Genomic DNA, 12,711 nt, shown 5'->3' on the forward strand with positions numbered 1-12,711 from the left:
ATATGATTTATTTATATGATGTTCTGGATTATACTAATAGTTTGCTATTATGCCAAGTGCTTGCAGAAAGATACTTTTTATTAACTTGGAATTTTTATTTAATGTAATTGTTAGGATGGCACACCTACAAACAAAACATTTGAGCATGTTGCCAGTGAGATTGGAGCTGAAGAAGCAGAAGAAGTTGGTGTTGAACATTTACTTAGGTAACATAATATCACAGTTTGCAATTATAGATCTTAATTCATTTAATAGAATGCATTCCTTATTTCTTATACTGAATTTGTCTTCTACTAATACTTCTTTTTTGTTTGTTAGTTGTTGTTGTGTCGTCCTACTTTTTTTAATGGTTATTTGTAAAATGAAAGTGCTTGAAATCAGATTATAAAATTATTAAGATTGTGAAGACTAGGCACTTTCATATATATAACTGTTTCAATATGTGGTGAATATATTTATGTACCTATGTTATGTTTTCTCTCCATAAATAATTGATGAACATATTTAAGAACGTTATTGCTGGGTCTCAATATATAATCTTTGCTTCTTTTTCTGTAGATTATATATTTCAGGATTTTTTTTAATAAGTAAAAATTGGGATATATGGAAAACTATTTTAATGTGGAACAAATGATCTGCTCTTTGTATAGATTTTTTTATGTTATTTGATGTAATAACATATTTTTTTTTTTTTTTTTACCATCTGTGATATTGAATATGGTGATTGTTTATTTTGCTCAGAATAATTCAAAATTTGTTTATAGAGTTAGTAATGTTATTTTTTTTTTTTTTTTCTTTAATAGGGATATTAAAGACACTACTTTGGGAACTCTATCTCAAAGGATAACAAATCAGTTACGAGGTTTGAAAGGGCTTCATTCACAGATAGCTGATATTAAAGATTATTTAGATCAGGTAACTTTTTGGGGAGTAAGAAAATTACATTATATGAAAATTTAATGTGATCTGCTGGGTATTCAAATAATGATATTCAACATCTATGACAAATAATTTAGATTTTCTAATGGAAAGCATTAAAAATAAAAGTGAAATTTGAAGTACACTGATAGAAATTTCTAAGATAATGCTATGTGTATTTTTTCCCCCCTCCAAATTTGAAAAGATATAAACCACTCCAAATTCACTATATTAATCAATGTTATGCGTAACTTGATTTAAATGGTATTAGAAATTGATCTGCTGTTGTTATAGTCTCAATCATACATTTGTTATTCATGTTTATTAAAAAGATTGCTACAAGTTTCATTTCTTGCCTTAGTCAGTAAGCTGTGTTACGAGTAGATATAATATGCATACCTGCCAACTTTTACGAATTTTTCGTAATTTTTACGAAAATGCGTTTGTCTTTACAATTTTACGATCGTAATCCATTTTTTACGATTTTTTTCCTTTTTCAAGTGTTTTTAGTGATTTTTGTCGAAATTTTAGAATTTTTCGCCAATTGCATCGTGTTTTACTGCCAACTACCAACTACTTCGAATACAGTAACCTGCGGTTTCTCCCAACTCGCCGCTTAACCAGCCAATCCAATGCGCTGAACTTGTTTCTCCCACTCTTTTCTTTGTGTGCGCCAGATTATTTTTTTCGCATTCCCTTCAGCAGCAAGGGAATTACTCAGCAAGCATAGATTGTCGCATTCTGTTTTTTTTTTGTTTGTTTGTTTGCACATGCTACGAATTTTCTTAATACGTTGTTGTTATGAAATGAGTTCAAAAAAACCATATTCTCAATATTTTCGGCCTGCCTACAAAGCCGAATTTCCAACAATTAAAGAATCCTTCAAAGGAAATAACTATGCATTTTACCATATTCAACGTGTGCATGTGTGACTTCATAATAAGTCACGGTGAAAGAAACGACATTGTGAAGCATGTTAAGTCTAAGCATGAAGTTAATGCTTCGGCTTCGACAACGTCAAAGAAAGTGGATGAATTTTTTTTCAAATTCGGCTGCGAATTCGGATGCCAATGTCATTTTGGCAGAGTGTTTGTTTACTGCATTCCTCATCGAACACAACGTGCCGCTAAGCACTGCCGATCACGCTGGTCAACTTTTCAGACGGATGTTTCCAGACTCCAAGATTGCTCAGAAATATGCTTGTGCTCGCACGAAAACATCTTCTATTGTGAACGAAATTGCTTGCGATGCACAAAGTAAAAGGATAGCTGCACTCCAGAATTCAGCATTTTCGGTGTCAATCGATGGCAGCAACGACAGCGATTGGAAGCTTTACCTCATCGTTATCACATATTTCTGTGATGTTTCTAATGAAATGAAAACTCATCTTTTGCGTCTTCCATTGTCAAATGGAGACACTGTTAGCGGATGGAAAGTAGACACAAACGTTCGTTATTGCGTTTATTAGACCGTGTGAAGCACAAGTTCGTACAATAGATATACAAGTAGTTCGGCGCTCGCAGGCGCCCTCTTGCAGGGAACAAAATCAAAATTTACATAAGGCGCGAACATGCCGCCTACCTTGAAATACTATTTCAACATTTAGTGGTTAAAATTCAGTAAATTTAAAACACAATACAGTATTAAAATTATGATATAATACTTAATTTATAATACATGAATTAAAACTCAAATTGGTAATGGACACAATTTTGTAATATTTCTTTTAACCATGCCATCTGAAGTCTTAATAGTCACAACCCTAACAACATTATCAAGACCAGGATGTAACTGAGTAATTCTACCCATTTTCCATTTAGTTGGAGGTAAGTTATCCTCCTTTATGAGACACAGATCATTAACTTGAAGATTTTTAGTTGGCAAAAGCCATTTTGGTCTTTGTTGTAATCGACACAGATATTCTTTGTGCCAAGGCTTCCAAAATTGTTGAACCATTTTTTGAATATGTTGCCATCTAGTGAGATGGGAAACTTCAATGTAATTTGGTTCAGGAATGCTTGTTAATGATCTACCAATAAGAAAATGACCAGGCGTTAATGCTGACAAGTCATTTGGATCATTAGACAAACTTGTTAAAGGTCGCAAATTAAGACAAGCTTCTATTTGTGTGAGAAATGTTTCAAATTCTTCATATGTCAATCTCGCCTCACCAACTACTCGTTTTAAATGGTATTTTGTTGATTTTATGCCAGCTTCCCAGAGTCCACCCATATGTGGCGCACCTGGAACGTTTAGATGCCATTTAATGCCATTATCAACCAAATATCTGCTAACATTTTGGTTATAAGTTGCAGACCTAGCAAGCCTTTCAAATTCCATCAGTTTGCGTTTTGCTCCAACAAAATTGGAACCACAATCGCTATATATATCACTGCTTTTGCCTCTGCGGGAAACGAACCTCTTAAGAGCTGCAATAAAAGCATCTGCTGAAAGATCAGTCACTAATTCTAGGTGAATAGCTCTTGTCGTAAACAAACAAATAGAGCTATATATGCCTTGAATGACTTAGAGCCTCGACCCTTATTTGCTTTAATTTGAAAAGGACCTGCGTAATCCACTCCACAGCGCAGAAACGCAGGAGCAGGCGAAACGCGACTAGACGGCAAATCGCTCATCAATTGATTAGTGACAGATGCTCTAATTTTGCAACACTTTATACATTTCCTAACTAAATCTCTGATAACAGCTCTACCATTTATGATCCAATATTGTTCTTGAATGCAAGATTGCATAAGTTGTGGACCTGCATGCAAAAGTCTTTCATGGTAATGTCTAACAATGAGATGAGTTAAAATGTGCTTCTTTGGAAGCAAAATTGGATGCCTAAAACCATATGCAAGGTTTGCATGTCGCAAGCGACCGCCCACCCTGAGAATACCTAAATTATCTAAAAATGGATTCAAAGATAAAATTTTGCTTGTACCAGATAATGATTGATTTCTGCCTAAAGTGTTAATTTCATTCTTAAATTCAACATATTGCATTAATTTAATTAACACATGCATAGCTTTAGTTAATTCACTTGTTTTTAGAAATCCACTTACCTGATCTTCTGAATTTTTACAGTTATTTACAAACCTCAGACATAATGCTACAACACGTTTAAGTTTAGTGAGAGAGGAATATTTATAAAATAAATCATGAGCGTCTGTCAAGTGACTAGCAGCAGTTGTAGACTGTAAAGCACATCTTTGCTCTGGCACAGAATCATTCAGTAGTGGTGCAGATAATGCTTGCTGAAAAGGAAATAAATTATACAGTAAATCTGGACCACATAACCACAATGAAGTAACCAGTGCAGATGATGACACACCACACGTTGCAAGATCAGCAGGATTAGCATTTCCACTCACATGATGCCACTGGACAGGAGAGGATAAAGTCTGGATTTTTGCTACTCTGTTGGCGACGAACTTCTTCCATCGGCTTGTATGAGATCTTATCCAGGCTAATACAATAGTGGAATCAGTATGAAAATAAACTTGCGATATAGGAGTATTTAAAGCCCTACAGGTGAAATCCATTAATTTAGTCAACAGTAATGCTCCACAAAGTTCCAATCGGGGAAGTGATATGGTTTTTAGTGGTGCAACTCTTGTTTTGGCTATCACTAACTGAACATTAATTTGTCCAGTATCTAACACAGAACGATAATAAATTGCAGTGGCGTAGGCCTTCTCTGAGGCGTCACAAAACCCGTGCAGTTGAAACTGGTTATCTGATTCAACCAACAAGAATCGTGAAATTTTGATACTTTTAATAAATAACAAATCTTCTGTAAGTTGTTTCCACTCACATTCAATATCTGGAGGAACCTTTTCATCCCACTGAAACTGATGTTTCCACAATCTTTGCATAATCAATTTATACCGAACCATGATCGGTGCCAACCATCCAAGAGGGTCAAAGGTCTTTGCGATTATTGAAAGTAATGTTCGTTTGGTTAAGACTTCAGGATATGATGAATTGACTTTAAATAAAAACATATCTGAAGCTGGATGCCACAGGATACCTAACGTTTTTACAGTATCATCATTGTCTATGTTCAAAGAAACATTTGATAAGCACAAATCTGGATTAATTGAATTCAAGACTTCTTTGCTGTTAGAAGCCCATTTTCTTAGAATAAATCCTGCACGTGACAACATCTGATTCAATTGCATTTGTAATTCTATAGCTTCAGTAACTGAATTGGCTCCGGACATCAAATCATCAACGTAGAAGTCCCTAAGACATGTCTTGGAAGCCAAAGGAAAATTAGTTGCTTCATCTATGGCTAACTGCTGTAAACATCTTACCGCAAGGTACGAAGCTGATGATGTACCGTAAGCAATCCTAGTTAATCGAAAATCCTGAATTGGTTTATAAAGTGAATCTCGCCAGACTATTCTCTGAAAGTCTGCATCTTTTAGTATAATTTGTCTGTACATTTTCTCTATATCTGCAGTTATAGCTATTCTGTGAATTCTGAAACGAATAATTAATGTTGTCAGATCAGTCTGCAACTGTGGACCAACCATCAATTTCTCATTAAGAGAAATACCGCTAGAAGATTTTGCAGAACCATCAAATAAGACTCGAAATTTATCACCATTTTTATCCGGAACTGAATGGTGCGGAATAATAGCATGCAAAAACTAGAATTAGTTGGAACATCAATTTCATTTTCTGGAATCAATTCCATATGACCAAGTTGTTGATAGTCCTCCATAAATTTGTGATATTGACTGGAAAGAGATTTATTCTCAATAAATTGACGTTCAATGCTTTGTAAACGATGTACAGCAACATCCCTTGATGACCCATGTTCATTTCCTGATCTACGAAATGGAAACTTAACAACAAATCTACCTGTTGAATCACGAGAAAAATTCCGCTTGAAATGATTTTCACATTCAATTTCCTCTTCTGTGTAATGCTTTATCTCCGAAATTTCTTCCAATTTCCAAAATTTTTCAAGCTGGAGCTGAACATTGGTACAACTAGCATGATTAGATACAATTATTTGTGATACACTTTTAGTCTTTCCGATAATGACCCAGCCGAATATTGATTCCAAGGCTGTTAACGAATGACCCGGAACAGTTAAACGTCCATGAAGCATTATCTCGCCAAATACATCTGCGCCTAAAAGAATATCTATTGGGCCAGGCTGGAAACAATTTGTATCGGCCAACCACAAATGTTTGAAAGATGTCAAAACAGATCCATCAACTTGATATTGAGGAAGGTCACACGTGATCTTGGGTATAATTAATGCATTAACTGAAATGCTTGCGTTTTTATAAAATGGAGATGTTACTTGTAATTGAACTGAACCTGAAACCTTTCCAATTTTTTGCGAGCTCAGGCCATTTACACTTATGTTGGCACTAGTGCGCTTTAGCTGCAGTAAATTTACACAGTGCTCCCGAATAAATGAGCCCTGGCTACCTGAATCAATTAGCATCCTGCATTTTTGTAAATCGCCATTAATATCTTTAACATAAACAATCGCAGTAGGCAATAAAACTGCTTGTGCAACAGGCACCGTGGCGTTATTGCTACTAATAGCAGAAGTTCTGTGTTCCATGGATATATGACATTTTTCATCATTTGAATTTTTCAAACATAACACTGTATTATGTGGCTTTGAACAATATTTACACATTCCTGCACGACATTTAAAAATGGGATGCATTTTACTATCTTTCAAACAATTAGCACATAACTTATTCCTTTTAATAATATCCCATTTTTCTTTGATAGGGAGTTCTAAAAAACTATCACATTTAAATAACTGAGAATGAGAATTACTCTTACAATGAACGCACACATTAGCCACAAGTTGGGACGAAAAAGCATATCTGCTACCTGAATCGCGAGTTTTAATTTCAGAAGGCAAAACTGCCTTCTCCCTCTGGCACTTCGCCAAAGAGGCAATAGCATTCGCTCTGTTTAAAATAAAACGCTTGAATTCAGCAAAAGCAGAAATTTTCTTGTTCGAATGCTCCATCGTCCACTCTTTTTAGTGTTTCATGATCAAGTTTTCCTTTTAACAGAAAAATAATCATAGTATCCCAATGCTCTACCGGCTGTTTAAGGATTTTTAATGTATCAATACTGAAGCTGATTCCTGTTTTAGAACAGGTTGTGAAGTTAATTTATTTAATGCTGCGTTTATTATTTCTATTTCGTTTTCATAACGTTCAGTAAGCGCTTCCCATGCCTTTTCATAATTCGCGTTTGAAATTTGAACTGATTGTAGTAAAACAGCAATGTTTGAAATAGCTTCAGTAACTGAATTGGCTCCGGACATCAAATCATCAACGTAGAAGTCCCTAAGACATGTCTTGGAAGCCAAAGGAAAATTAGTTGCTTCATCTATGGCTAACTGCTGTAAACATCTTACCGCAAGGTACGAAGCTGATGATGTACCGTAAGCAATCCTAGTTAATCGAAAATCCTGAATTGGTTTATAAAGTGAATCTCGCCAGACTATTCTCTGAAAGTCTGCATCTTTTAGTATAATTTGTCTGTACATTTTCTCTATATCTGCAGTTATAGCTATTCTGTGAATTCTGAAACGAATAATTAATGTTGTCAGATCAGTCTGCAACTGTGGACCAACCATCAAAAACAGCAGCTTCACCTTTCACAGAAAGCTTAAGATATTGCAATTTTTGACTGTCACTTAATGTACTATTATTTCCAACACTGGCAAGAAATAAATCCCTGAATGATATCCAATCAACATAATTAGAAGTAAACACTGGCAATTCCACGCGAGGAAGTTTCAAGCCATTTGCATTAGCATTTATTATATCTTTACCTGAATTACTAAGTTTTCTTGATTCTTCCTTTAAAGTAATTTTTAATACATCTAATTTGGAAAATAGTTCATGCATTTCTATTTCATATTTACTAAACTCTGCGTCAGAACAAGTACCAAGAATGTTATCGTTTAAACAGTTCACTTCAACACCTAATACACCAACATCATTTTCATATACTTCAATGGCAGAAAAAGAATTTTCTTGATTTTGTAAACCATTTACTTGTGAAATTAAACGAGTCAACTTACCCTTAATAATTCGCTTTTGCTTTAAAATTGACTCCATATTCCTGCTGCTGTTTTCACAATCCAGACAAAATATAAATCCGTTTTCCTTGCACGAAATGTCCTTCTATACCAGAACGTTAAAATTGTCTTGACACATCATCCAAAGAAATGCGCTGGCTCACGACGGACCATGTTAGCGGATGGAAAGTAGACACAAACGTTCGTTATTGCGTTTATTAGACTGTGTGAAGCACAAGTTCGTACAATAGATAAACAAGTAGTTCGGCGCTCGCAGGCGCCCTCTTGCAGGGAACAAAATCAAAATTTACATAAGGCGCGAACAGAAGCTACGGGGGAAAATATTGCCTCCTTGGTAATTAATGAGTTGAAACAACTTAACATCCCAATATCAAACTGCATTTCATTTGGTGCGGATAATGCTCATGTCATGGTGGGTGACAAAAAGGGTATAGCCTCTTTCCTCAAAAATGACCAAAATGAATTAATTGTTATTGGATGCCCATGCCACTTAATTAATTTGGCAGCAGAAAAGCTGCAGCTGCTTTACCATTAAATATTGACCAGCTTCTTCCAGTGTGTTTTTCTATCTGGAAAAAAGTGTAAAAAGGAAAGAAAACCTAAAGAATTTCCAAGAACTGTGCTCTGGTGAAACGAGAAAAATTCTGAAACATGTATGCACGAGATGGTTATCCTTAGGCATGGCGCTAGGAAGGTTTATTGAACAGAGGGATGCATAGCTAAAATATTTCCAAGAAGAGACCAAAACGAAACCACAGATCCCATCAAATTTGTCGGCATATAAGATTCCGAAAACCAACTTTGCTTCTAATCAAAATGCTTTAAAAGGGAAAAGCCAACACACAGAATCAAACTCTTTAAAAAGAAAATGCTTAGAAGACTCCTCAAAGGTCAACTTTGTTAAAGAAGTTGAAGGGAAGAAGAAACAGTCTTCTATTAGCTGGGAGGAAAGGATTTTCTATCTTCTTTCTTCGGATTTTAACAAAGCATATTGTAGTTATCATTAAGATTTTTGAAAGTGTAAATACCCTTCTACAATCAGCTTCGCCAAAATCTCTCCTGCTTATCCAAATTCTTAATGATCTTTTGAAAGAACTTTATACTAAGTTTGTAAAACCATCCGTTGTGAAAAACAGTGTGTTGATTTGTGTTGCCTATAATAGTTTGGCAAATCAAAAGGATGACAATGATCTTATAATTGGAAATCAAACCAGGGAACTTGTAAATTCTTTGAAAGATCATGAGAAAAAAAAATTTTTTCAATGTGTTAGAAAGTACTTTTCCTCAGCCTGTGATTACATTGTAAGGAAGTTTCCTTTGCAAAATGAAGTTCTTTTAAATGCTGAAGTGGCAAATTTGAAACAAATTAAAAATTCATCTTTTGAAAAGATTCCTTTTTTTATTGATAAATTTCAATTTTTGTTACAATTAAAGAAAATGAATGCCATAATGATGTTTTAGATGAAGTACAGAACCAATTTTCTGCTGCACAGTTTGAAGACTTTGCCAGTTTAAGAGAAGATAGACTTGATGTCCTCGTTGGTACCTTAAAAAAAAATAAAAAGAGCTGATGGAACACCAAAATATGATAGACTAGCAAGAGTTTTATATGCTATTCTCGTAATTCCACACAGTAATGCTGAGTGCGAGAGAGTCTTCAGTGTTGTGAAGAAAAACAAAACTGTTTTGTTCTTCAATTTCACCAAAAACTCTAGAAAACATTTTAATTGCTAAATGTTATGAGGAAACTAATTGTTATGACAAGAAATTTTCCAAATAATTTTTGGCTAAAGCCAAAAAATGCACTCTAAATTCATTGCAATAATTTTTTTTTGTGTAACATTAAGTTCTTGTTTTACGTTTCCTAATAAATTTTTTACTACTTAATTGATTACTTACATTAGTAAATCTCAATTAAGTTACTACTTAATTGAGATTTACTAATGTAAGTACAATTTTCTTTTTTCTATTTGCATAAATTGTTATTTTTTTAATATCAAAGCATGATATTAATTCTTTGTGTTCTTTTGAATTTTGGAGAAATCTTCTGAATTTGGGGGTGAAAGCTTCTGAATTTTTATCTTTAGAGTTTGGCAGGTATGAGTATGATTATTTCTTGGCAAGATGCTTTTATGTAAAGTACATCATTTATTGTGATCAATAGTTCAGTTAATATGATCAGAATATGATTGATCGAATCTTTTAACCTAAAAGAATCATGAAGATATCATTTGCAAATTGAAGCAAAATTGGAATGAAACCGGAAAACAGATATACAGTAAGAAAGGTCATGGTGTGGAGAAAGCACTGAAGATTTGGTTTAAAAAAATTTGTGAAGAGGATGTGACAATAGGTGTATCAGTAGAAAACTGAAAAATTAATCATAAAATTGGGGGAGGGTGGCTTTGTAGGCTGGTTTAGCCAATTAAAGGAACCATTCTTTACAAAGATTAAGTGCCGTATAGTCAAGAAAAGATGCTGATTAACTTGCTGCAGGAACATGTTTGTGAAATGAGTGGCCTAAATTGATTAGGGGTATTAACTCGAACTGACATGTTTCGACTACCTCCCTTCTTTCTCTGCATTATTACTGCGACACCTCTCCTTGCTTATGCTTTCATTCTGTTAAGACACTTCTGCTAATTTATATTCACTTCCATTGCCATAGTATCAAAAATGTTCTGGAAATAGGCACGATTGGGAGTGCCAAGTGAATTGTGGCCACAAAAGTGAATTTCAATAAATATGGAATTTAATTTGTCTTGACTGTTTCTTAAAAATGGATGTATGCTCTAAGCATACTCTAATTTGTTTATCTACGCCATCAGTATTTCTGCGTTTGTACGTCTCAATGCTCCCAAACTTTTGCTATTATATATATGTATATGAAAATATGGTTTTTCCTGCTGCTTTTGGTCATGTTTAGAATGTCTTTTTGAAGTTTGGCAGATTTTAAGTATCTTTATTGTCAGATTTAAACATGGTGATAAATGCTAACATAATTTTTAAATTCAGTTTTTCTAGTCAGAAAGTAAAAAAAAAAAAAAAAAAAAAAAAAGCTGTTGTAAATGTGTTTTGGGTAGAGAATATAATTTTACATGATAATCAGAATTTTTCTTTCCTTTAAGTATGTACAAAAATGTGTAGATTTTGATGATTTTTCACTGTAAATAAATTATGTTTTTTTTTTTTGGAGGGGGAATTGGCAAGTATGCACTTATTATAATCTACTCATTTGATTTATTGGAAAAGTATTTTCTCTGTGAACTATTTGCGACTTGCATAGTTTACTTATCAGCTTTCTCTCATTTTCAAAATGAGCCCTTAGCCATTGAAGCCATAAGATGTTAGTAGGAATCTTTTGATATTTATTACCATAAATGGGATAAAAGGTTTCTCTTTTCCTATAAATTATTTCATTGAGGTGATGCTGCTGATAATAGTTTTTCCAATTCAAACCAAAAATGCATGTTTTGAAAATTATTTATCTTTAAAGCTACAATTATTGCCTAGAAATCTAATTAATTTCAAAGAATATCATCATTCCTGATCCCAAAACAATTATTGTAGAATGTTATGCTAATAGCTTTGTAGAAGATGGAAAAATTGTCAATAATTTAATATCAATATCTAAATAATGATTTAACAGATTACATATATTTATGTAAAAGGTATTTTATGCAATTTGCATTTAACATATTTGATATTTTAGGTGGTGTCTGGAAATTTACCTGTCAATCATACAATCATATATCAATTGCAAGATATTTTTAATTTATTACCAGATGCCAGTGTAAGAGAATTTGTTAAATCAATGTATGTGAAAACAAATGATCAAATGCTTGTTGTATACTTAGCATCTCTATCAAGATCTGTCATAGCCTTGCATAATCTCATCAATAACAAAATTACCAACAGAGATGCTGAGAGGAAAGAAAGTAGTAAAAAAGAAGAGGTGAAGGAGAGAAAAGACAAAGAAGAAACAAAAAGTGATGAAAAGAAAAAAGATATTAAAAGTAGCTGAAATAATGGTTCTCAGCAACTTTTACTATATAATTTACAGTTCTAAATAAAAATTTAAAACTGTTTTTCTCTCTTATTTTTTACATAAACAAAGCTAGTGTATTTTGAAGTACAGTAATTTGTTCCATAGCAGTTAGTGTTAATTATATATGCTTTTTAAATCGACACTGGTTTTTTTTTTCTGAGCTTTCCTGAAACTGATGGTAGATGCTGTGACATTTCTCTTTAAGAATGTTAGTACTCACATATGATAAAGCTTTACTTTTCACAAAAGTTCTTATACAAATGGCTGTGTTTATTATATATTTTAAACTTTGTCATTCATATTACAATATCTATGTTTGAAATATTCTAATTAAACTTTGACCAGTTCTCAATTTCAAGTTCATTTTAGAAGAAAAGTGTCAATATATATGTTAGATTTTATATTTTTGAGATAAAAGCTTAAATATTTGTAACATAGTAATGTGTTTTATATTTTATTTTTGTAAGAAAATATAAAAACTGCAAATATTTGTATGTTTGACTTCTTTATTACCAAAGAGAAATATTTTTTTCTTTTTGTATATTTTTATTAGGATAATTTCTTAGCTTATATTATTCTTTAGCCAAACAGTAAATTTTAAAATATTTTAAATTAAAAAATAATATTTTGTGAAGATTTTCTT

At 33.1% G+C, this 12,711-nt stretch overlaps 1 protein-coding gene across 1 annotated transcript in view; it reads left to right on the plus strand.

Annotated features, from left to right (window-relative positions):
* Rpn8 (regulatory particle non-ATPase 8) overlaps positions 1 to 12,108 on the plus strand; it is a 62,707-nt gene extending 50,599 nt beyond the window's left edge. Inside the window, exons 6-8 of the mRNA XM_085813923.1 lie at positions 115 to 206; positions 804 to 915; positions 11,733 to 12,108. Coding sequence (XP_085670049.1) covers positions 115 to 206; positions 804 to 915; positions 11,733 to 12,044 — 516 coding nt within the window. The 3' untranslated portion in view covers positions 12,045 to 12,108. The remainder of the gene's footprint in view (positions 1 to 114; positions 207 to 803; positions 916 to 11,732) is intronic.
* The last annotated feature ends 603 nt before the right edge of the window (positions 12,109 to 12,711 follow it).

The sequence above is a fragment of the Stegodyphus dumicola genome, chromosome 3 (assembly GCF_044657685.1).
Source record: "Stegodyphus dumicola isolate Sdum_Otavi_A_Nest chromosome 3, ASM4465768v1".
In the NCBI taxonomy this organism is placed as follows: domain Eukaryota; kingdom Metazoa; phylum Arthropoda; class Arachnida; order Araneae; family Eresidae; genus Stegodyphus; species Stegodyphus dumicola.